Source organism: Athalia rosae, chromosome 3 (assembly GCF_917208135.1).
Source record: "Athalia rosae chromosome 3, iyAthRosa1.1, whole genome shotgun sequence".
In the NCBI taxonomy this organism is placed as follows: Eukaryota; Metazoa; Arthropoda; class Insecta; order Hymenoptera; family Athaliidae; genus Athalia; species Athalia rosae.
Window position 1 is genome coordinate 4,681,841 of NC_064028.1, and position 22,974 is coordinate 4,704,814.

Here is a 22,974-nt window from a genome sequence, read left to right on the forward strand (position 1 = left end):
ACGTCGAACTTCGAATCGTCTAGTTGTACCAGGTCTTCGTGTAACTCGCTGTGAATTTAACTCTACCTAATATTAACCAACTCTGAATCTTGTGATAATCGATCGAAGAATCTTGGCTCATTCACGTGTATAACGCCGTTAAATTGAACGCATTAAAATTGGTGATACATATTAACAGTGGCTATACTGGACGCAACAAGTCGAAGCCGATAGCCATTGCGAATAACTTTTGAATTCCTGCCACAACTCGACCATCTCCACATAATCGGCATAAAGTGCATAATCGGTGCATACAAATATCTAGGAGCATTCGTACCGGATCTCCACTCTTTCTGCCACGTGAATTGGTGAGTTTTGATTTTATTAATTTTTTCTTAATTTCTCTGCAGCGGAATTTCGTACCTTTGGCGATCGGGCACCTTCGGCTCGACTCGTTACGATTCGTTCACCCGTTCAAACTGCTTCGCAACAACAACTAGTCGCGACGTGTTAATATTTTGATTCGAGGTTTACATTCTCTTGTTTCTATAAGTTGTTTTGCGTATTTGTTGGCGTCTACGGGTGCAATTATTTTCGCTTTTTCGAAGCTTTCCGAGAATTAGAGGACCGAATAGAGATGAAAATATTTCTTTCCGCTCGTTGAAGGTTAGGTATAAATGACCGCCACACGTACAGTTTGTATTCTATTTACAATTTGATGCATAGTTTATTATGCATTACAGAACCCGAGCCTGCAGTACACAGCTGAGGAGGATCTCGAAGCTTCTTCAAGCAGGTCCCTGTTTACTAGACTTCGGAAAAAAATGGTGAGTCTGAAATTAGATCGTTTTTCAGCTAATTCTTTCCGAATCGCTTGATTCATGTTGCTGGTGTATACGAAATTTATTATAATCAAAGTTTTGATATTCTGTTTTAGATAATATTCTTGCTAAGTGATTGCCGACCATGAACGTAGAATGGAAAATCTCTGTAATTGAAATTTTCCGAAAGAATCCGATAGCTACTTCAACCGGATTTCTAATATTCGCCAGATTCAGGAAAAATTGGTGAGTTTGAAATTTGAATATTTTTTTTCACATTCGTTGCAAATTCTGAAATTCTTTATACAAAAATTTCTGAAATTTTTTATTACAGACATTCGTTTTTACTGCATCCAATGGAGTCACCTCGTACGTACATAACATGATAATCGACCACGCACATAAAGTGGAAAATCTCGGTAATTAAAATTTTCTACAACCATTTATTTCCTTTAATTCACAAATTTTCGATTTTCATTATTCGTGTTTTTTTCTTTCTATTTTTATAGCATCGTTCTTCGTGGGAGCATCGCATCAACTTCCCATCGTACCACACTTATTTCATTCAACCTACTACATTCAACCTACAACGTTTCAACCTACTACACAGCTATAGCCATCAGGGAGGCAGAGACATCCGGATAAAATCCAAGACCCCCGAGACCTGGGAACCGGCTCGGGTCCGGTCTTGGTACCGGCAGCGATGGTGAGCGCAGTTAAAGTTCCTCGACTTCTTTGCCAGCTCACGCGATGGTGAACGCTGGCGTTGGAGTCGTTGTATTTTATATATTTTTATCCCCCTTCCCTTTTTGTCACGTGGCGTGGCGGTACTCTGTTTTCAATTTTATTATATCAGGTAATTCTAGGGTTTGTTGTTGTTGAGCATAGCGCACCTGCACCCTGTAGCATCAAAAATAAATAATTCTTCCTTAAAGTCAATCAATTTCACAATAAATGAATGAATCAGTCAGTTAGTCAGTCAGTGAGTTATTAATGATTTAATCAGTTATTGAAGTAGTCAACCATTAGTTCGTCAAATATGAACTGTTCAAATAAATCACATCTTTGATAAAGTTAAGTGCAAGAGTGCGCAGCTCATAGGCAACGGTAAGGGCCGTCGTTCAATCGACTGTCGCGTTTTATAAATTTCCTATAATTTTCGGTGACCGATCTCGCTTGCGTCGATCACTGATCGGTAATAAAATTTTGTCGTGCGAATGATGGTCATTACCATAGATTCAGCTTTTTCAGGTACATCAGGAATTGACTTGGATAGCTTCCGCGAGTAGTCAGAATTCATTTAGTCTCAATTTAATGATCAGCCATCAGCTGAATCAATTTTGAATTTGATCTCTATATTTTTTTATCTATTTGCATGTTTAAAATTTCAATTCTTTCAACTCAACTTTGATCAAACTTGAACTCGTCTTTAGGTACCGATAAGTAAATTCACTAGAACTATAACAGGATGTCTAATCATTTCAGGTATTTTCTTCCCTTACACACAATTTTCAGCCCTTAACTTTTTCTTGCTTAATGAATATTATATGAGATTAATTAATCTCATTTTCTTCCTGATGATATTTACTCAAGAGTAAATTTACTATATTCATTTAAAGATCATTGATGTTTTTTAAATTTCGGCCAGATAGCAAACACACCTTTTCTCAAAATTTAAATAAATTACGGCTTCGGCCGGGGCATGGGCAGCCTTTATATTTCTACACACACAACAGGTCAACAGTAAGTTTTTTGAACGAGATACCACGGCAATGAATGTGAGATGTGAGTGAGACGAAATTCTCGGTGCGCCGGCGCAAGTATGAATTGGGGTTTTCGTCAGTAAAATCATTTCTTGGATAATTATAGGTGAAAGGCAGGTATAGGTAAATTCATGCATCGCGAGGGCATTTATAAGCAGTGTGTATGTGAATAATAGCTTTAACCGTTGGGTGGGATGTGGGCTCCACAAAATGGGTAGGCAAGAAATCGGGAGCGCAACTTTTCTTTCCACAGCAATTCCAAGTGATCAATTGAGTAGAATTCCGATCAAATTCCGTTAATTAATTTTATGTAACATTTAACTCCATATTTTTCAAATGAGTCTCTTCACGCGGTCTATTAGATCTCTTTGCTGAGATCTACTAGATCATTTTCCTTTCAACAATTCACAAACAAATCAAATTAAATTAAGTTTTTTGCTTCCCTGTAACATTCCTGGTCACTTGGAATGGGCGAAATGCGTCCGCCTTGCTCTCCGTACCAGCCGTGGTGCATGGAAGTGAGGTGGACGTTGAGCTCGAAGACTTCGCGTCGAAGAGGATCGCCGACCGTCACGCCACAAATTTGTAAACCTTTCTCCTTTCCACTCCCCAATGTTAATTGGAATAGAAGGATGCGATTAAAAATTGCATTTCTTCGATTTCCATTAGCATAAATATTCCAAGTCTGACGCTGCTCGCGCGGGTATATAGCGCGCGGACGAGGAATCGCATGTTATGTGTTTATATATTTTATTTCTTGTACGCCCGATTGGGCCATTCTTAAAACAATAACTAGCGTGACTTGCCATCTTGCAAGGCGCTTTAAAAACTTGATGTGAGAGATTTTCTTTCAGGAATTTAAAGAGAATTAAAAACCCAAGTTCCGTCGCTGCTGCTCGTATGCGCGCGGACTTGGCGCTTAAAAAATGCATTGCAACGCTTGATGCGTTTTAAACCCAAAAGCCGAAAAATTGTAAGGGATCAAGTACTATCGCACCTTTTTGTGCCTGGTACTTGACTTCCACGGGATTATTTGTAAGATACTAATCAAAATTTTACCTTTCAGATTATTAATATTAATAAAATTTTCTTACAGGTCCTAATCAATACTTCTTATTTTCAGATTTCATACTAATTCAAATTTTCTTACAGGTGTTAGGTCTTAGTTTTTAGTTTCATTGCTAATCAGACATTGTTTACAGGATGTCCCTGGCTACTAATATGCAGTTTGCTTTCTGATTTCAGGAATTCAAACTCTGGAACAAGTCTCAAGATTCTTTCAGATACTCAGTTTCGATACTAATCAGATGTTGTTCACAGGATGTCCCTGGCTACTAATATACTGTTTGCTTTCTGATTTCAGATATCTGAACTCTCAAAAAAGTTTCTTGAGTCAAATAATTTGGAATTGATACGAACATTTCTTGGGTCACAAAAATACATGCCGATTGCTCAACCATCTCAAAGCATTCATCGGCTAAAAATCAACCGTTTTACCTTTACCTTTCAGATTCTTAGTTTTAATATTAATCCGATGCTGTTCACAGGCTGTCTCTGGCTACTAATATGCAGTTTGCTTTTTGATTTCAGGAATTCAAACATCTGAAGAACTCTTGGGATTCTTTCAGATTCTCAGTTTCAATACTAATCAGATGTTATTCACAGGCTGTCTCTGGCTACTAATGCAATTTATTTTATGTTCCAGCCATCAGCATGTTGCTTTGTTCTCTATTTTTCTATTCTAGGAATAATATGGCTCCAACCACAGATCATTATCGCTACATTTTGACAGTTAAAATTATTTTAGTTAACATTGCTCTTTTTCTGTTTGCAAAAATTCAATTTAATAATAATGCTTTTATTACTTTTTTGTATGTTCCAGGTTTTATGTTTCATAAATTAATTGATAATTGTGTTTTTTCTTTGCAGCAATTCCATCTAATATAATATGTTAATCGCTTGTTTGTATGTTCTAGGTTTCATGTTTTAGGAATCAATTGACAAATGCTTTTTCTCTTTTCAGAAGTTGTGTCATTGCAGAAGTTTTTCCTTTGCAGCAATTCCATCTAATATAATAATATGTTAATCGCTTGTTTGTATGTTCCAGGTTTCATGTGTTAGGAATCAATTGACAAATGCTTTTTCTCTTTCCAGAAGTTGTGCCATTGAAACACAATTTTTTTATTGCTTGATTCTATTTTTGATTCTTGATGAGAATGTTTTGCAATAAGATGATTGATAATATATGATGATGATTATGATTATCTAGTATATATCTGTTCTGTCCCATATTTTAATGTTTCATGTTTTATGTTTGATGTGGTACCATGTCTTGTATGTGTTTGTGTTTTATGTAAACGTGTATGTTGTCATGTGCAAGTTTCATTGTCCATTCATATTTATTGCTATGTGATTTAGGATGCCATTTCTATGTCTAGAATTAATATTTTATTTTCTCAAAAACTATCTATTTTTCCCTTTTTTCTATTTCTGATGTCTTTACAGGTTTCATCCCACCAGACTGGTCCATGAGGGGGGCCCAACGTTAGTGGTTTGAATAGGGCTTAATATGCCTGGTCTACACACGCATCTTACGATCAAGTATATTTTAGATTTCAGCTAATCATTGAATTTTTACTACAGAAATGACCAATCCGTTTACAGATTTCTTAAATATACTTGGTCGTTAAGGACATGTGTAGACCAGGCATTAACGGCGATCGTTCCACTTGAAAAAAAAAAAACGAAACGAGCCGAGGACGCTACCTCATATAAGGTGGTTTGGAAACGCGTCATTTCAGGTGGTTCTATATGTCGATGCTATGGCCCTAACATTTAGATCTTATTACAGAAATAAATTTTTTCACTCATAGGTGTAACTGAATGCAAATCCAGACTTCACGCAATAAATTTATCATTTAGGTTTGTTGAACGTAAAGCAGAAATTCACCATTTTATTCATATAACTATAACTGTTACACAAGGATTGTTCAGAGGACGATGCCCCCCATTGTTGTGTCTGAAAGATCTCGTCTTTAACATTGATTATCTACGAACGTAAAACTGTATGTTAGAGTATTTTTTGAATTATGTATGAAAACTTCCCTGTTCTCAATGATCTTACCTTGCTGCATTACTGCTGAACTAATGGTATATCTGTGAATAGTTTGGTGAGTAAAACTTGCTAACTGATAGCGCACATCAATAAAAGATACAAAAGGGATTGAGATTTAACAAACAAATGGTTAGACGAAAACATTTCATATCAATAGTTGTATTTACAATAATCGTCTAGTGATTTACATCCCGGAGTTACTTCAAAATAGAACTTATGCGTGTTGATAAAAGTTTGTAGAAATACCTATCTAAGATTTCAAATGAAGTGCAAAGGGAATTTTATTCAGGGAAAAATAAATTCGTTTGTAGCCGTAGTAGCATCTGGGCTAGGACTCGAGCTTGCAGAACTCAATGTCTCATCCTTCACTTTGAGATTGTTCGAATCCTTTTCCTTTGCTTTATTATCCTTTTCTTTGTCCCTCTCTTTACTTTTCTCCTTTTCCTTTTTGTCCTTGTCTTTTCCATGTCTATGGTCATGCCTGTGCTTATGTTTGTGCTTATGCTTTTTCTTGTCTTTCTTTTTCTTTTTACCCTGCAAAAAGTTCAGGATTATGATATTATGAGCTAATAGACGAAATTTCTCGTTTCCTTAAGATAGCTAGCATCAAAAAATTTCCACCTTATTGGACGTGTCCCCTTTATGCTTATGATCTTCTTGCTCTTTTTTGAACATGCCTGGTTCAAAACCGACGGGACCCTGTGTTCCCATAATTCCAGGAAGAGACGCGGAGTTGTCACTGTAGTATTCCGATTTCACTTTACCCTCATTTGGTCCAGGAACTTTTTCATCCTTTGTTGAACAATTTTATTAGATCATTACCCCAGGTGAGCTTTAAGAAAGACTACATATTTGTAATAGTTTATGATTATGACCACGTACCTTTTGTCTTTTAACGTCAGGAATGTAATCAGGTACATTATTTGACGAACCAGGCGTATCTCTGGTAGGAGACATTTTTCGCTTATTGGAAATAGGTGCGGTTTCGACGCCAACTGGCGCTTCAAAGTTTGTGTGCAGTGGATTTGGTTTTATCTAGACGAATTGACACTGATTAATTCACGAAATTTAAGATAAGGAATGCGAAATGACAGTTATAAAATTACCTCGCGCTCTGGGCTAACATGAGGCCCTGCTTTCCTAGGTCTTGTCATGGCCGCAAGCTCAGGAATAGGCAGACAGAGAGGTCGTTTACTCCCATATAAAGTATAATACAGATCTACTAAGTCGCATCTTAGCTTAGTATCATGTGACAGCATTCCACTAGAAGAGACGATTTGTAGTGGTGAACATAAAAGATGTTCCAGAATGTGATAAATATCAAGTCCAAACTACATACTTTATTAAATTCCAAATTCGGTCGACTAAATCTGGCTTGTCCAGTCTATGTTTGTGGGCCCTTTCAAAGGGAGGATTTTGCACTATAAGTCTAACCAATCTGTGTCTTATCCCAGGGTGTGGATCCATTTCTGCCATATCCAATAGGAACTCCATGTCCTCCCACTTGCCATCTACTCTTGTGAAATCTATCAAAGCTTCTAGAGCAGCCAACCGAACGTCTGAAAAATAGCCATTTCCAATTGAAATTCCTGTTGAAAGAATAACAATAAAGACCACAATAATTGTTCGGAAAGTCACCAATGAATTGGCCATAAGCTGCATAAGCTCGGAATAAATGCGGATTACTGGGAAGATGGCCAAACTTCTGTAGAATCCTTATAACTTTCAGACAAGAAACACTGACGGTGTATTTATAACATGGAAGAAGTTTCTCCAGATTTAGATTCCTCGTTACTTCTTCAAGAATCGCTTTTGTATCTATAGACAGGGACTCAGCTGTTATGGCAGTGCTGAAGGAGAATTTCAAAGTGAGACAACTGATAGATATTATCCCTGCAGGATTTTTATGAAATGGTAGCGTGTAACTGAAAATTACCCTTGCTGCACACTGATCACTGGAGTGACTGTTGCACCCAAAGCATCCACCAGGGCCGCTCTGTAATAATTGTCTGAATAACGATTCTTACTATTATCATTGTACTTGAATAAGTCCATTAAAAAAGTTAGGACATCAGGTGGACATATGCCGTGAGCATTACGCAGGCCAGCCATGGCAACGGGTATTGTCTGTGAGTAGAAAAAAGATTAGTCATGAATTCGAACAGGAAATTCATTCAATTGCTCATTATGTTCACCTTCTGCAAAAAATAATGCTGAAAGTTAGTGAAATTGTTCTGCTTTATTATCCTCCGACATGACGCAGAGCCGAAGAGCTTTCTGAATATTGCTAACATAGCTGGAGGGCCAGCCCATGTTGCTACCATTGCATTCGCGACCTGAAATAGAAAAAATATGGGTATTGTGCATGAAATGAGCACTTGACTGAAGACACGATGGAGGAACCAACAAACCTTAGTTAGGCAATGTGCCGCCCGGCATCTCACTTTGTAGTAACAATGTTCGTTCTCAATGGTATCAGTTAAAGCCAACCGAGTAGCAGGAGTTGAATGGTTTTGTAAGGCTTCGATAGCTTCTAATTGAGCAGTGACATCTCTTTCATGCCTCAATTGGTATTGCCACTGATAATCAGGCTGTTCAATTTGCACAGCTCGCATTAAAGTCATTTCCGGATCTAGCCTTATCCAGAGGACTGGAGAATCGCTGAAATTAATTTGACAATTTTTTAAAATTATATATGACGTGTAGAATGGAAGATTGATCACGAAACTTAAGCTACACATACTCCATAGCTGATAAATCCATGTCAACTTCTTCTCCTGTACAAAGAGGAATTTTCTTCTTTTTATTCCTTCTGCTTTTACTGTGGCATGTTATGTCTGCTTTAGCTACAGTTCCTTCGATTTGCAGAGTATGCTTGAATGTCCCGTCCAGTTCCTGGATGTTTACCAATAAAGGTCCCACGTACTTCCTAATGCCCCTTTGGTGCGTTGTGTCTTGACGGATCTCCAATTCTACAGTATTTCTATGACCAGGTTGAATTATCACTTTTTAGAATCTGAATATTAAGTCAATTTCATTGATAACACGAACCTTTTTCGATTAAAAACAAAACTGAGACTAAATTTCGCGTGGCCGCCTGTTCTAACCCACTGATCGATAAAAACTGCCATGTCTTTGCCAGTAACTGTGAAAATTGCTTTAGTGAACACATTTGTGCTGATTAACATGTGCGACCATAAGCCAGAGTCGATTTTCTGTTGTGCAGCGTTAGCTGCTAGAGATAGTTGCTTGTTGAATACCTTAGAAACATACCAAAAGTTTAGTTGAATGCCAATAGATGAGAGTATTTCTTGTGATTCTAAAATACCTGCAACAAAAGCTCTTGACCAATCCTATGTTCCAGCATTCTGATGACCAAGTGAGCTTTTTTACGAAGTACCTCGATATACTTTGGTGACATAGTATGAAGATTCCTAATGGGGAAATAAAATCCTGGATCAGGTACTCGAGGAGCTGGAGCTGGCGTATTTGCAGCTATAGGCAATGGAGCTGGAGGCTGCGAGGGGTCCAATATAATGCCACCGAACTGTTCCTCATACTTGACCACTTCTTGTAACTCCTGAAATAGTAAGTGGCTAATGATACTTGATTACAGATTGACCTGACCATATGATTTCATAGGCATTAAACAATTATCACCGATTGAACCCATTGTCTGTATTCATTGTTGCCAAAACATTTTTTGGCATAAAGTCCGGTAAGGTATGTTGAGATTCCTTTTGGGAGCCATGTATCGGACCAGTTTTGCATTGAAATGAAACATCCGAAAAATTGCTCTGCAATTGCCTGTGCCATTGCTTTTTTTGTAATGTAGACTTGATCGATGATGGCTGTAGAGTGTAGTAAATTTGTGCTGCAATGGAAATGTCTGATTACAAAAGTTCTCAAGTAGTTCGAGATCTACTAAAGAAAATCACCCACTTCAAGATACTCATTGTTGCATAGGCATTAATATCTTCGTCGATTTCATCGACAAAAACTTGCTTATAGCAAGAATATGGATATCTATTAGATAAAGTTTCTTCATAGAACTCAAACGCTTCGTGCATGTATTTTGCAGAAACTTTCAGAGATGGAAGAAGCTGCGGAAGACAGAAGTGGGTAACTTCATGCATGTAAGGATCAACGAATATTTCAAACGGCCTGAAAATCAAGGATGAAAATTATCAGTGTCTCAATCAAGCGACTCTTGCTAATTATTGAAGTCATATAGTCGATATTCCACAAATATCTTACCCAACAGCCAAAGCAATGTTCGGAGCACAGGCTGGAGTGTTTAAAACATAGTGAAAAGTTTTTCTTCGCATATCTGGAGTATAAACAACCTCTACCAAGTCTCCGCAAGATACGGCAGTCATTGAATCATCAACCGTAAATTCCAATTTCCATGTACAAGGCTCCGCAAAACTATCCACACAAGGAAACCACAGACGAGATGAGTTCTCATAGCTGTAAGTGTACATGTGCGCACCCCTCTGAAATAATAGTCCTTATATTGCAACAAAATGCATGAAAACTAAAAAGTATATGAGAATTTTAAAGATTACCTCTGCTAAGGTTCCCTCACAGTCAGGTAAGACAAAATGCACACCACCCTGGGGTTGTTCGAGTGAAAACTCTATCCCTATACGTAAGGCTCTACCCTCAGCTACTAGATGAGCAGCATCGGGTGGAACCTGAACCACTAATTCTCCAGCATTGTTGTCTGGGTCAACTCGCTGAGCTGCAGCTATGTGGTGGTTTGAATAAAAGTCAAGAGACCGCCTGAAAAGTGAGATATAAAGAATTAACATCATTGCAGTTCTTTTCTTGTTGTGTTCACTGAATATTTGAAAACTACTAACTGTTTGCCATCGCCTTGACAGATGTCTAGGAAAGGATCAAAGTACTGAAACGGTGCTTCGTAAGAATCATTCAAACTGACTCGATAAATTCTGCATTGTTTTGCATTGAGTTTTATAGATCTCAAATTGTCTCTGAGGGGAAATATGGTAAGTTCCACAAAGCCCTGAAAGTTAAAGAAAATCAAAATGAAAACATACCAACCACTTTGACACAAATAACTGCTGGATGAGCTTATTCCACCAAAAATCAACAACTTACAATAATACTTTTCCGCTGAAAACTTATCCCTGTTAAGCTCAGAATTTGGTGGGCTGTAAATATTTAAAATCAAATTATTTATACCGTATTACAACCCATCACGAAGTTAACAATAACGACTTATTTACAAACATGAATCTTAAGAGGACAACCTCAGAAGTACCAATCACGCATATTAAAAATTTGGATCATACATTGATGACATAAAACTAATATTATTTGGAATACTTATAATTTATAAGGTCGGCTGTTATCAGCGGTCTTCTCTTTCTTCATGTTGCCATCGATGAGGGTATCCAAATGTTTGTCCTTTGACAGATTGATTACAAACCACTACACTTCGTAGGTTAACTGCATCGACTGCACTGCATCCCACCTTTCGGCCATGTGCATCCAATCTCGATTACGGGATTTCGATAGTACTGTACGAGAATGAACTTCTCGAAGCCACCATCGCTTCTAAAACTTTGTTGTAAAAATGGATGGAAAACTAGCAGAAACGACGTAGGTTTATTTTTTTTTAATTACTGCATTGAACCAATTAAACTGTAAGTTCTAAAAACTAACATCGAAAAAATCTGGTTACGAACTGTTTAGTTTAATTAAATGTCAGATGACCGTTTTATTGATACGCAATGAACATTATTACAACCTACACTTTGTATAACAATCTAAGTTCGTTTTTCACATTATCAACACACTTATCTATCTTCGATCAATTGTCATACGCAAACTATTTCCCCCTCGATTTCCTCCTTTCAAGTCACTACTCATAACCAGAGTTAACACAATGCTAGATCATGTCTGAACACTCGGTAGAAATAATTTTTTGCTTCTGTAGAAAAGAAGTTTGCAAGGAGCCGGAACCATCAAATTTAATTGAAGTGACAGCAGGCCTGGAGATGCTTACTGTTAAGTCAAACATATCTCCTAATATTACCAGACGTGTTCTCAGGAAACGGGTCCATCAGCCTGATGTACCTGTTACAGCTAATCGAAGGTACCATAGACTTTTTATTTTGAATTTCCTACCTATATATCATTTGGCATTCTATTTTCCAAAAGATGATCATATATTCATCTCACAGGTGTAGTCAGAAGCCGAGAAAAAGAGCATACTCTGAAATGGAAACTGATAATGATGTAAAGCAGTATTACTTGGACAAAAGTTTAAAGCTCTCACCAACTAGTCTAGAGACAATTTTGGAAGAAAAAAAGGGAACAAGCGAAAGCAACATTTATATTGGCGCAAAAAAGTTCAGAAGAATGATAAAGTTTCAAGTGGAGCCAACAGCTTCTAAGATCAAGAAACGGCGGGCAAAAGTCAAAAAAATTTTTGGACGTAACATAAACAACAGGTTAAAACGTACAACGATGCAAGCGTTGTTAGATAAACTTAACAATATGCAACCAGAGTCATCTCCAGATTTTGCGGTTGCTAAGTGACTCAAATGATGATTGTGGTTCTGTTTGTGAGAGAATACAAGTGTGACAAGGATGCTGATTGTAATGTATTCCTAGGGCTGATTCTGTGAGAGTACTGTGTGCAAGATTAAGTTAAAATATTTGAATGGTTGGTGGGTGAATAATGAAAAAGTTGCCGTACACGTTTGTGTGAATTGAAAACTATTATACTATGTAATGTATCATAATGACTGTTAATCAGTTCCTTTTTATATAATATGGTTCTTTAAATGTAAGTTTTTTACCAATGGGATTAATTTGCTTGGGTATATTATGACAAATACTTGCCAGATAATGTCACAATTGAGTAAGAGACATTTCGGCCATTTCATGAGTTATCGATGTCCTAATTCATAACATGTTCGCATAATTATTTAATTGCACAATGAATATTGCTGGTGCATTTGAGATTGAATCTGAATGTGTATATATCATTTGTAATCGAGTTGGTAGAAAGTAATGATACGTCGTGTTTATAGATCACAATGCAATCTTTATTACATAAAAATATTTCAAATACAAAACTCAATAATGAGTAAGTAATATACATACTCCATACAGTAGCCAAAAGAAATTAAGTAACTTTCGTATGAGGGGTATACAAAAATAGATGTTTCGTTTTTTCAAAAAGCTCAGGCCTCAAGTGGTAATCACTGTTCTCTTCTTGTGTTCATAGGCCGAATAAACTCTACCCAACTTGTTCACTATTTGGAATTAAACAATTTGTTGCGCCTTCTGCACAACCTTCATATTCTCTCAGACTTCCTTTGTGTGTCTCATATTCTTTGCTTCTCAAGTTGACACATGTGCAACGGTACTGCTCAGAACCAGCTTCATACAACATTCGTGGTACCCCAATCCAGTTTCTTTCGATCCCACCGCTGAAAAAATGCATCAGGTTGGAAATATTTGAATTCCTTTACCCAAGATATTCTAATCAGGTATACCTCCGCTTGGTGCACCATACCCTGGTGCCAACTTCTGGTTTCCATTCGATGTTACATGGTGGAAACATTCTCTTTTTCTGTTCCTCATCAGACTTTTCCATGTCAGCTAAGGCTAATTTTTCCTGGACCATTTGATATTGTTTTGTGGGATTGCCATTGCTGTCAAAATATCTGCCCACAAGTTTCCCTGGGAGGTAAAGAAGTACAATTTTTCATCTTGCTCTTAACATTAAAATAAACTGACTTGACTAATAGGAATGAGGTTCAATACCTTTATAAACATAATCCTTAGCATAGAATTGGCCCCAATCATGCAAAGATTTAATTTGTGAGGGTGTCAAACTTGATACGTCATCAGTCAATCCCTCATCAGTAAAATCCCCGGTAACAAAGGCCAAAGATGCATCACGCCCTTTTGAAATGAATTCATCATGTAATTACCAAAGTGTGGAAAAAGGATTAATATGTGTTCTGTCATGTCTGAACTGACTTATTAAATTTTTTTTTAGGGTCACTCACCAACAAACGCTCTATACGCTCCTCCAGGACCATAGTGTTTCTTGCCTTTAGTGACATCATAAACCTGACCCAGTATTGCGAGGTATAAGCCATCCTCAAGTGTTGAGTATTGAGCAAGTTCATCTGCTGTTAAAAGTCTGACTAATTTCTCCTTGTCTTTAATTTGCCCTGGAAACGAACTTTGTATTGTCCTTGTGAGGGCAAAAAAAGTGCTGAGGATATTGTCATGTAAAAAGTGGAGCCTCATGCCAACTGTTTTCTGATAGTTATATGAATATAATACGTATAACGTTAACAGCAATAATATGATCCAGACGTATCTCATGCTTTTCATGATGATTGAAGATGATGATTAATGATTTTTTTTAAACAGCTGATCTGTGGTTTGAGCAACACTTTCAAGTGTCTCCAAAATTTTTCTTGTCCTACTCGTGGGATGACAGCAGCAGAAGCATCACAGCATCTGACAGTAGGTAGGACATTGACCTTGATCGGCGTTTAGAAGTTTCCCTTCTTCTAAATTTGAGAATATGAGATATACAACTCTCATACATTCAATCGAAAATGACTTTGCGTCTTTAAAAACGCCCCTGACAATCTATTTTAAAACCTGAAAGCAAACTTCACAACATTTCTACGCCCAATCCAAGTTCCATCATAATAGGCGAAGCTGAGTAGTGGCAGCGAATTTCGTACACACCTTTCTTTATAACACACACGTGAGTTTTACTCGACGATGATGACACGCATACTAGCGATTAGACATTTTTTATGTACGTACGTTCAAATCTAAGAACTTCACGGTTTTCGCGCTGTAGTAAACGTGACAGCTGTCGTAAAACTCTCGAGTGTGAACACGGTTTGTTACAGAAAATCAAGTGGCCTTCGCTTTCGGTAAAATTTATAAAAATTGACCCATTCATAATCTGATCTTTTACTTTATGAAAAGTGTTGGTAAAACACGTATGTACATAAAAATGTGCGTACGCACCAGAACCGAAGGAGCCAACTAGTCAGGGTGGACTAGAGTGCACACAGGGCGGAAGTGAGAAAACTGTGAAACTCTGCAAATGGCAGTCGCAGTCTGAATGCCGTTCGGTTGTTTTCGTGACATAACAAATCAAGTGCACAGTGTATTGTACCGTTCGATAAATTACAGGGGTGTAGGTCGACCGTGTAAGCCTGATTTTCATCTAATTAAAAAACGGTGAATAACGTTAAATTATGGCTAAATTGGTCGAAGTTTGGCGAGGTGATAACCCGGTCATTTTGACGCGCAGGCAACTACCGCTAATCATCGATGAAAATCTTACGGTACGTCGCACGTAAATTCCAATACACTTTTCATCATTAACGTGTTCGGTCATCATTGAACCGTCGTTTTATACTTTAATTATATCGTCTACAAATCACTGGCCTTAACCTCCTCAGCTCTACGACCCAACCCGTACTCTCAGAGCAGTGGCGTAACGACCTAGACCTTGGTTTTCCTTTTGATTTACTATTAAGGGGAGGAACTGATCAGGGTTTTTTTTCTAAACATTCCTAGTTATGCTATCAAACTATTATCGAGGAAATTCTCATCTCCCATTTTTCTTCTTGGCATGAGTATAAACATGAAAATTTTGTATCTCTTGTCGACCAATGCACTATGCATACATACCTGTTTATTTAGCAAACAAATCTTTGCATTTACAATGATTGTCATTTGTTAACTCCCTCAAGAAAGTAATCACTACTTCACATTGTTAATATTACATTGTACATCTGATTGCTATTTCTTGTCTCCTGCTTAATTGGTTTTGTTAAATATACTACATTTTTAAAACATGTGAGAGCTGTTGTTTTGAAGTTTGCACAGCAAAGATTCTGTTGGTTAATAAACCTAATCTTTGTCAGGCCTGTTGTTGCCTGGATGACATTGCATCGGACAAACTGGCACTCACATATTTTTGTCTTATCAACTTTGTGCTATCGACCTACTTTCATGTCTCCAAACTACATGTGGTTAGAATATTTTTCCTCACTGTTACAAATTAATAAATAACATTTGATTTATTGTTAGACTTTTGAGTGTCATAACATGAATGTCCAAAACAACTAAAGATGATGATTAATTACTGTATTAAGTGTTTATTGGGCTCATTTTATTGTTAGATTTGAAAACCGTTGATTTAGGTATTCATGTTAACTATTATCTACAAAATAATTCATGAGTCTCAAGGTTGACTATAGGTCATACATACTTTTACCACACATGCTTTTTGTTTACCTTGTGAGCAAAAATTTGAGAATATTTCTAACGCATATCGCTGACTGAGGTAGAGGGTCAAATTTCAGTGGTCATACTTTCAGCTGATGATGCTTTTGAAACTTGTTCCACTCAAAAATATGTATTCCTATGTTAAGCAGAGGATTACTAAATGATGCTTATACACCAATAGTTATTTATCTTTAACCTCTGTTTTCACAGATGATAATGGATGTAAATGGTTTGGGTGCAGTATGCGATGGTCCACTAGTCAGGGGCAAGCAGCTGGATGAATTTTCGAGAAAATTAAACATGCTGACTAAAGAAGAAACCAAAGCCTCTTTTGAAGTCACTTGCAAAGACATGCTTGCCATTCTAGGCCAAGCAGTGCCTTGTGTTGGTTGTAGAAGGAGGTGAGACAAAATAAACTTATGTCTACCATATTTTCACTCAGAATCTTGAGAAACACATCATAATTTCTTTATAAATAGTTTATTCAACCAAGATTTTTAATCAACCTGTTTTAGCGTGGAAAGACTCTTCTATGATCTAATGAAGTCAGGACACCCAGCACTTGATCCTCTGGTAATAACACCAGATGGACTTCTTACTATAAGAGATGAGGTCTTAGAATCGCCACAACTTTTGTGTACAATGCTGCAAGGGCATAAGTAAGGATTATTACAATATCAGACTTGTTGATGATCTATGCGAAATATTTGAACTATATAACATTTCTCTGCAGTGCCCGTTTAAACAGCTTGGTAGATCGTCAGCCCCGTAGCAAAAAATCCAGGAGATGTGCTCTGCACTCTCTAGAGGTACAGCGAATGCGTCCACCTCCAGGTGCTTGGAGAGATGTCTGGGAATGTATGCGAACTACTTGCCGGCAAGAAGTTGCTCTTGTGGAAAACGACACCCTTGATGCTACTCTGGATACATATTTACGAAAACATAGGTAAGAATGATCTCGATGAACCATTGAAAAATATTTTTGGACTTATTGATTGAGGTCATTATGTAATTTTTATGGTTTCCCTAGATTTTGTAGCGAATGCCGTACCAAAGTATTGCTTGCATCATCTCTACTGACGACTGAAGCTGATCCTACTAAAGAAAAAGGCTATGTAGCAGCTTTGTATGCTGGAATCAGGAGATGCATTCCTGAAAGACACGTACATTTGCAGACCAATACCGATTACATTAGTAATCTAATTGGAAGAGCACAGCCTGAGCTGATGGGCAGGTAGATCCACAGTCCTAATATCTCGCTAGGGAGAAATCGGTTTTCATTGAAATTTTGCTAATTTTTCAACAAAATTCTCAGAGAGCGGCATGCAAAGACATTGGAAATTGCCCAAGAAGAGGTGCTCACTTGTCTTGGGATTTGTGTGGCAGAACGATTACATCGTGTGCACCGACGCTTGAGAGAAGAAGAAACTGTGTGTAAAGTTCTCGCTGCTGTTGCAGTTGATGCGCTATCCAGGAATTTCCAGGTACATTTCTCACTCTGTGTAGCATCACTGAACTGTTTCTGAAAATCATTTCTTTACTTAAATTTATTTGGATAATCAATAGATGGCAGTCGAAGTTAAGCAAGGAATTACACAGCTAGAACTACTTTATGAGGAACTGACGCGAGAAGAACTTGCCAAACAACAGCGGCGTGAAAAGCTTCGCTTGAAACGTAAGAAGAAAAAGGAGCGCCGTTACGAAACAGAGGAGAAAGAAAATACGTGCGAAGTAAGTTCAAAGAGCGACGGCTCGTTTTCAAAAATTTTTGATTCAACCTAACGATCTTACTATATATTTGCTAACAGTGCCCAAAAGATAAGTACGGACCAGGCAGTGAAACCTCTTGTGCATGTGTCGACTTAAAATCAACTACGCAAAACATTGATCGACACAAGGTAATATATTTTTTGATAATGATGTATCAATTATTTTATTGGGTGAAAGAAGGCCGGTTGGGTAGTGAATTCGCTTATGATATTTTAATTTTTCGCAACGATTATTAGTTGCAGGTGTTAGATCCAAAGAATAAAGGCCCTCCAACTTGTAAATGTCCTGACTGTCTGAAAAAGTCTCAGGGTATTGGCAAAGTGCAGCCTCAAACAGCAACATTCCCTAACAAGAAGTCTTCCATGCCACAGACAAGTTCAGCTAAAACAGGAACTACAGACTCAAAATCAATGAATGAGTCAAATCTAGGCTCCGCAGGACATGTAGACGAAGGGTACAAACCTTGTCCACATTGTAGAGTAAGTACCTCATAGTTTCTTGTTATGTCTTAAATTGATTGGCTGAATTGTTTGACAACAATTTTCATCGTACACATTAATTTAGGAGTTTATGAAACAAGATGATGAAGGATACTGGTACTACCCAAGGGAGTTTTTCGATGGAAGTTCAAAGGAATTCATGGATGAGTTAATGAATCGACATTCAAACAAGCTGGCAATGTGGTTGGAAATGAAAAAACAATATACTGACGCAGTCGCAGCTTTCACTACCGGGCGTTCTTCGAGTGAACAGTCGTCTCAAGACTGTGGGTATTCGTCCGAACACAACGTCAGCAGTTCCTCACTACCCAGTACTCCGGAGGGATCTGAAGTTGCCTGCAGTGACAGTTGCTGTAATCGCGAAGGGGATTGTCACGATATCAGACCCTCCGAAAAGCTGGCGCATTCCAGTTCTAGTATCTCTCTTCTGAGTGAACGTGGTGGTGGGCTTACGCTAATGCAGATGCTTGAGGTAATATTATGGAGAAAAAAGAACACGTAGGCAATGATAAGAATTCTTGCACATTTTTACTTTGGCTGCATAGAACCCTCTGTTTTTCAGGATTCCTATTCCTCGGAGGATGAGAGTAAAGAGGAAAGTTACATACCTGCTGAAGAAGTACAAGAGTTTAAATCACGGATGTGCCAAGTTCTTGAGAAACGTCAAGAGTTGAGGCAGACCTTGAAAAAGAGATTTGCGATACTTTGTAGCCATCATCGACCATTTACTATTCCTCATTGAAAATTCCTATTGGGTATAGTTACTTACTAGGATCAGCCTAGGAAATGAGATATTTTCGTTGTTTCTATCATGATTATGTTTTTTCTACGTTAATTTACTGCCGTGCGGAGAGACACGCGAATACTATTATTTACATTTCAAGATTCTTTGTCTCAGACATATTTATGTCCCCGATATGGGATTGATTTCACACGATTAATGAATCACGGATAATCGTGAATTGATCATTGTGATTGTAACCAAATTTGTCCCCAGCTCACGAAATATACATATATTCATGGACCTTTGATGAAAACAAAAATCTGATACAAGTAATAAATCTGTAACGAAGACAATGGTAATTTTTATTACTCTGTGTTATTTTGGACTAGACATTCGAGTTAAGGATATTGAAAAACGCGTATTCTCCGTAATAATGATATATGGTTAGATAGACATGAATAGCAAAATGATATTTCCAAGGCTCCTTATAAACCCCTTATCCAATACTGCAAAAATGTGATGCCGTAATAAAAACGAATCAGCTAGACGAAGATACGGAGTGCCGCCGAATGACGGGGTTACGAATACAACGACTGATAAAAGGTCGATAATGGAATAAAAAATTTCGAAGCTCCAGCACTATTTACGAGTATACTATCCACGTTAATCTAGAAATTGGCGTGGTTATGAATAATAGACCTAATACTGATTTTCCTTAATTTGAAACACAGACATAACAATGGTCAGGAGTTTTATGCACAGGAAGATACAATTGATTCCCCACTTGGATACTATAGCAAACTTTGATAATGCAAATTTATTACGATACTAAGAGATAAAGGAACAGCACTTATGAATAAATTTTTAAGTCAAACATTGGTATAGAGTCAAGAGTGTTTCGTAAACTCTTCGGTATCTTTACGGTGCACGGGCTTGTTATCTTCTAATGACTGTTGATAATAGTGTCATGAGATACGGTGTAAGTATTTGAACTGTCTCCTGGGCTGCATATAATAAGTCCGACTGTCTGAGCCGCTTGTAGCTTTTTCGCGTACCCACGGAATGGGGAGAAGCGATCGTTAGCGGTCGTTCGTTAAAAGTAGAGTACGACCTTCAGGAAACTTTTTGAATGTACATAGTGTCCGTGTTTCAGACCTTACAGTTGATGTAAAATATTTGGTAGAAGAAAACGTGCGACAAGATGCAGTTAGCGAGGTTGATTTACGCGCTCATTATATTATTATCCGGAGTTGCTTTGTGTCTCGCCGATGAATCGCTCCCAAAAGTTGTTACCTCTTTGGGGATAATCGAAGGGTATTTTAAGACCTCCAATGCCGGGCGAAAATATGAGGCCTACGAGGGAATTCCCTATGCAAGACCACCCGTCGGAGAACACAGATTTAAAGTAAGGTGTTTCGGTATGAAAAATAAAATCGTGAACCAGTTAACGTATAATTTTACCATACTCGCAGGTCCCAAAAAGCATTTCTTCATGGACGGGAACTTTGATGGCGAAAAAGTATTCATCCCTTTGTCTGCAATACAATCATTTCCCGTTAGACCCCAATAACAGGGTCGAGGGTTCCGAGGATTGTCTTTACTTAAACGTTTACGCAGCGATTAAAACTCAATCATCCAAAAATGATTTGTTACCGGTCATATTTTACATTCATGGAGGAGCCTTTACATTTGGAAGTGGAATCTTCTACGGGTCAAAGTATTTGTTAGATAACGACGTGATTTTCGTCACGATAAATTACAGACTTGGACCTCTTGGTGAGCGGCATAAATTATTTTCGAAAAAATTAATAAGACAGAGAACGGGAAAAATTTTGTCGATCTCTGTTGATTGATTTTCAGGTTTTCTGAGTACGGAAGATGAGACTGTTCCTGGGAATATGGGTCTCAAAGACCAATCGATGGCCCTGCGTTGGGTAAAAGATAACATTCTATACTTTGGCGGGGATCCTGAAAAGATCACGATTTTTGGTCAAAGTGCCGGTGGTGCTAGCGTGCATTATCATTACATGTCGAAACTTAGCGCAGGATTATTCCGGGGTGCGTAATCTGAATTTCAAGCGATACACCTATTAGTCAATTTATAATCGGGAATTTGCATTCGCAGGGGGATGGTCGCTGTCTGGTTGCGCGCTGGAATGTTGGCCACAGACTGAAGGGGCTTTGGAAAAAGCGAAGAAACTTGCAAATATCGTAGGATGTCCTTCTGACAATGTCAAAACTATGGTGAAATGTTTGAGGAGTCGACCAGCTCACGGAATCGTACAAGCTGTTGGAAATTTCATGGTAGGCGTATAGCCCGAGATCGAATTATCGATGAGTATTTGTTGCCCCAACGGGTATTCTAATTTCATTATGTCGCCGATTTTCAGCCATGGTTGTACAATCCTTACACTCCTTTTGGACCAGTTGTTGAGAAGGGTGGAAGCGACGGAACAACTTTCATAGATCGATCACCGATCGAAATAATAAATTCTGGTGATATCATGGACGTTCCTTGGATTACTGGGATTACTAGCGAGGAGGGTCTCTACCCCGCGGCTGGTGAGGCGCGCTAGTTAAGTATTTAATGATACGTATATTTATCCCGAAAATTTTCCCTTCTACAGACTTCGTAGGGAACGAAAAGCTTCTGGAGGAATTAAGGAATAACTGGGAGACATTTGCTCCTCATCTTCTAGACTTTAACTGGACGATTCCAAAGACGGATCATGCGAAGGTCGCGAATCTGATTAAAGAACATTATTTGGGATCAAGTCCGATCGGTAAATCGACGGTTAATCAGCTAATACAAATGATAGGAGATCGATTATTCGTTTACGATTCAGAGGAAGCTGCAAGGCTGCAGGCTCGAGTCACTCGAAGCCCTGTCCGATATTATTACTTCACTTACAGAGGTGCTCACAGTCTAAGCGAGGAAATGAGCGGTACTACCGAAGATTTTGGTAAGTTTCGCTATTTCTGAGAATATCGGTATCGGTCACATCACTGGAGATAAACAAGAATCGGTTGCGAAATTGTTTTGTGCAGGGGTAAGCCACGCGGATGACCTTGCGTACGTAATCGATGTACTTTTTGACTCATCAACGACGCAGAAAGATCGGGATATGCAGAAGCTGCTGGGTAATCTCTGGGTGTCATTCGCTACCAAGGGGTATGTGATTCCTTCTGTAGCTCAGAAAATATAATTTCGCGTCTAATTGCCCAGTAAATATATAGTACAATAAAAAATTATGAATATTTTTTTCCGTCTACAGTTCACCAGACCTGGGGATAGAGTGGCCAAAAGTAAGCCCAACTTCGAACGCGTTCCCTTACCTTTACATCGCTGGACCAGCGGAAATTGAAATTAAAGATACTTTAGAAATTGGAGAAAAGAAATTCTGGCGCTCTATCGATTTTCGCGAAAATAGTTTCAATCCCAACAGAAAATCTGAACTCTAATTTTACATGCCTATCTCGACGTGCTGTAAATTCAGTGCATGTAATAATTAAGGATTGTATTTTAAAATATTAACGATGATGACTACGCTCCCGTAGTTATTTCGTGGATTGCAATATGATATCCAAATCGTCTCAAAGTTGCCCTATTGAAGCAACTGTGTCTATACGTATGTTAAATGTTTTTACACTTTGTCATAGGTGAAATTTTTCTAATTGTGAGTTTGATCTGCTGAACCCTGCCACCGTCGGTTCGCTGAATTCATGCTCCTTAGGGAGCGGTTAAAATATTGAGGATAATAATAAAAATTGACGTAATTTTTGACTTAGGTAAATGTTATCTGTTGAATTACATTGATTTCGGTAGACGCTTTGAATAACGCTTTGCGCCCGGGAATAATCAACTACTTAATATTCATACGCGTAACGTATAACTGGTTTCAGTCACTTCGAATAGTCATTATAACGGTTTCAACGTAGAATCCGCATTTCCCATTCGCGTATTCAATTATAGCCGTGAGTATAA

General features: G+C 38.0%; 5 protein-coding genes across 14 annotated transcripts; 3 read left to right on the forward strand and 2 right to left on the reverse strand.

Moving 5' to 3' along the window:
• Positions 1-5,342: 5,342 nt before the first annotated feature.
• On the forward strand, positions 5,343-13,027 carry LOC105691698. Of its 7 annotated transcripts, none has more exons than XM_048652324.1 (6): positions 5,343-5,628; positions 9,043-9,266; positions 9,760-10,150; positions 11,149-11,350; positions 11,644-11,802; positions 11,891-13,027. In XM_048652324.1, the coding sequence occupies exons 4-6, from the start codon at positions 11,235-11,237 to the stop codon at positions 12,246-12,248; spliced, it is 633 nt and encodes a 210-aa protein (XP_048508281.1). In that variant the 5' UTR covers positions 5,343-5,628; positions 9,043-9,266; positions 9,760-10,150; positions 11,149-11,234; the 3' UTR covers positions 12,249-13,027. The 7 variants fall into 7 exon arrangements, with proteins under 7 accessions (XP_048508281.1, XP_048508278.1, XP_048508279.1 ...); XM_048652321.1 differs by lacking the exons at positions 5,343-5,628; positions 9,043-9,266 and adding exons at positions 10,257-10,470; positions 10,565-10,690 and having other exon boundaries at positions 10,009-10,150; XM_048652322.1 differs by lacking the exons at positions 5,343-5,628; positions 9,043-9,266 and adding exons at positions 10,269-10,470; positions 10,565-10,690 and having other exon boundaries at positions 10,009-10,150.
• On the reverse strand, positions 5,822-11,320 carry LOC105691695 (transcription initiation factor TFIID subunit 2). Of its 2 annotated transcripts, XM_012410368.3 has the most exons (19): positions 11,035-11,319; positions 10,803-10,857; positions 10,544-10,707; positions 10,247-10,463; positions 9,936-10,174; positions 9,621-9,842; positions 9,339-9,552; positions 9,007-9,258; positions 8,730-8,938; positions 8,422-8,661; positions 8,090-8,339; positions 7,874-8,014; positions 7,615-7,805; positions 7,317-7,528; positions 7,018-7,237; positions 6,785-6,941; positions 6,561-6,713; positions 6,300-6,470; positions 5,822-6,212 (listed from the first exon to the last, which is right to left on the reverse strand). In XM_012410368.3, the coding sequence occupies exons 1-19, from the start codon at positions 11,076-11,078 to the stop codon at positions 5,964-5,966; spliced, it is 3,600 nt and encodes a 1,199-aa protein (XP_012265791.1). In that variant the 5' UTR covers positions 11,079-11,319; the 3' UTR covers positions 5,822-5,963. The 2 variants fall into 2 exon arrangements, with proteins under 2 accessions (XP_012265791.1, XP_048508251.1); XM_048652294.1 differs by having other exon boundaries at positions 7,874-8,339; positions 11,035-11,320.
• On the reverse strand, positions 12,739-14,856 carry LOC105691697 (neuferricin). Of its 2 annotated transcripts, none has more exons than XM_020855637.2 (5): positions 14,724-14,856; positions 13,733-14,342; positions 13,485-13,625; positions 13,214-13,400; positions 12,739-13,147 (listed from the first exon to the last, which is right to left on the reverse strand). In XM_020855637.2, the coding sequence occupies exons 2-5, from the start codon at positions 14,064-14,066 to the stop codon at positions 12,955-12,957; spliced, it is 855 nt and encodes a 284-aa protein (XP_020711296.2). In that variant the 5' UTR covers positions 14,067-14,342; positions 14,724-14,856; the 3' UTR covers positions 12,739-12,954. The 2 variants fall into 2 exon arrangements, with proteins under 2 accessions (XP_020711296.2, XP_012265794.2); XM_012410371.3 differs by lacking the exon at positions 14,724-14,856 and adding an exon at positions 14,433-14,608.
• Positions 14,188-19,342, forward strand: LOC105691696 (gametogenetin-binding protein 2-like). 2 transcript variants are annotated; one of them, XM_048652301.1, is made up of 11 exons: positions 14,188-14,205; positions 16,206-16,396; positions 16,511-16,654; positions 16,729-16,941; positions 17,026-17,229; positions 17,311-17,479; positions 17,562-17,726; positions 17,804-17,893; positions 18,002-18,244; positions 18,330-18,737; positions 18,828-19,342. In XM_048652301.1, the coding sequence occupies exons 2-11, from the start codon at positions 16,206-16,208 to the stop codon at positions 19,005-19,007; spliced, it is 2,007 nt and encodes a 668-aa protein (XP_048508258.1). In that variant the 5' UTR covers positions 14,188-14,205; the 3' UTR covers positions 19,008-19,342. The 2 variants fall into 2 exon arrangements, with proteins under 2 accessions (XP_048508258.1, XP_012265792.1); XM_012410369.3 differs by lacking the exon at positions 14,188-14,205 and adding an exon at positions 14,909-15,046.
• Positions 19,343-20,029: 687 nt separating this feature from the next.
• On the forward strand, positions 20,030-22,773 carry LOC105691706 (venom carboxylesterase-6-like). Its single transcript, NM_001308539.1, is given in 8 exon segments — positions 20,030-20,394; positions 20,462-20,765; positions 20,850-21,047; positions 21,115-21,293; positions 21,380-21,551; positions 21,617-21,952; positions 22,038-22,161; positions 22,265-22,773. Coding segments are annotated over 8 exon segments (1,704 nt in total). The 5' UTR covers positions 20,030-20,190; the 3' UTR covers positions 22,452-22,773.
• The last annotated feature ends 201 nt before the right edge of the window (positions 22,774-22,974 follow it).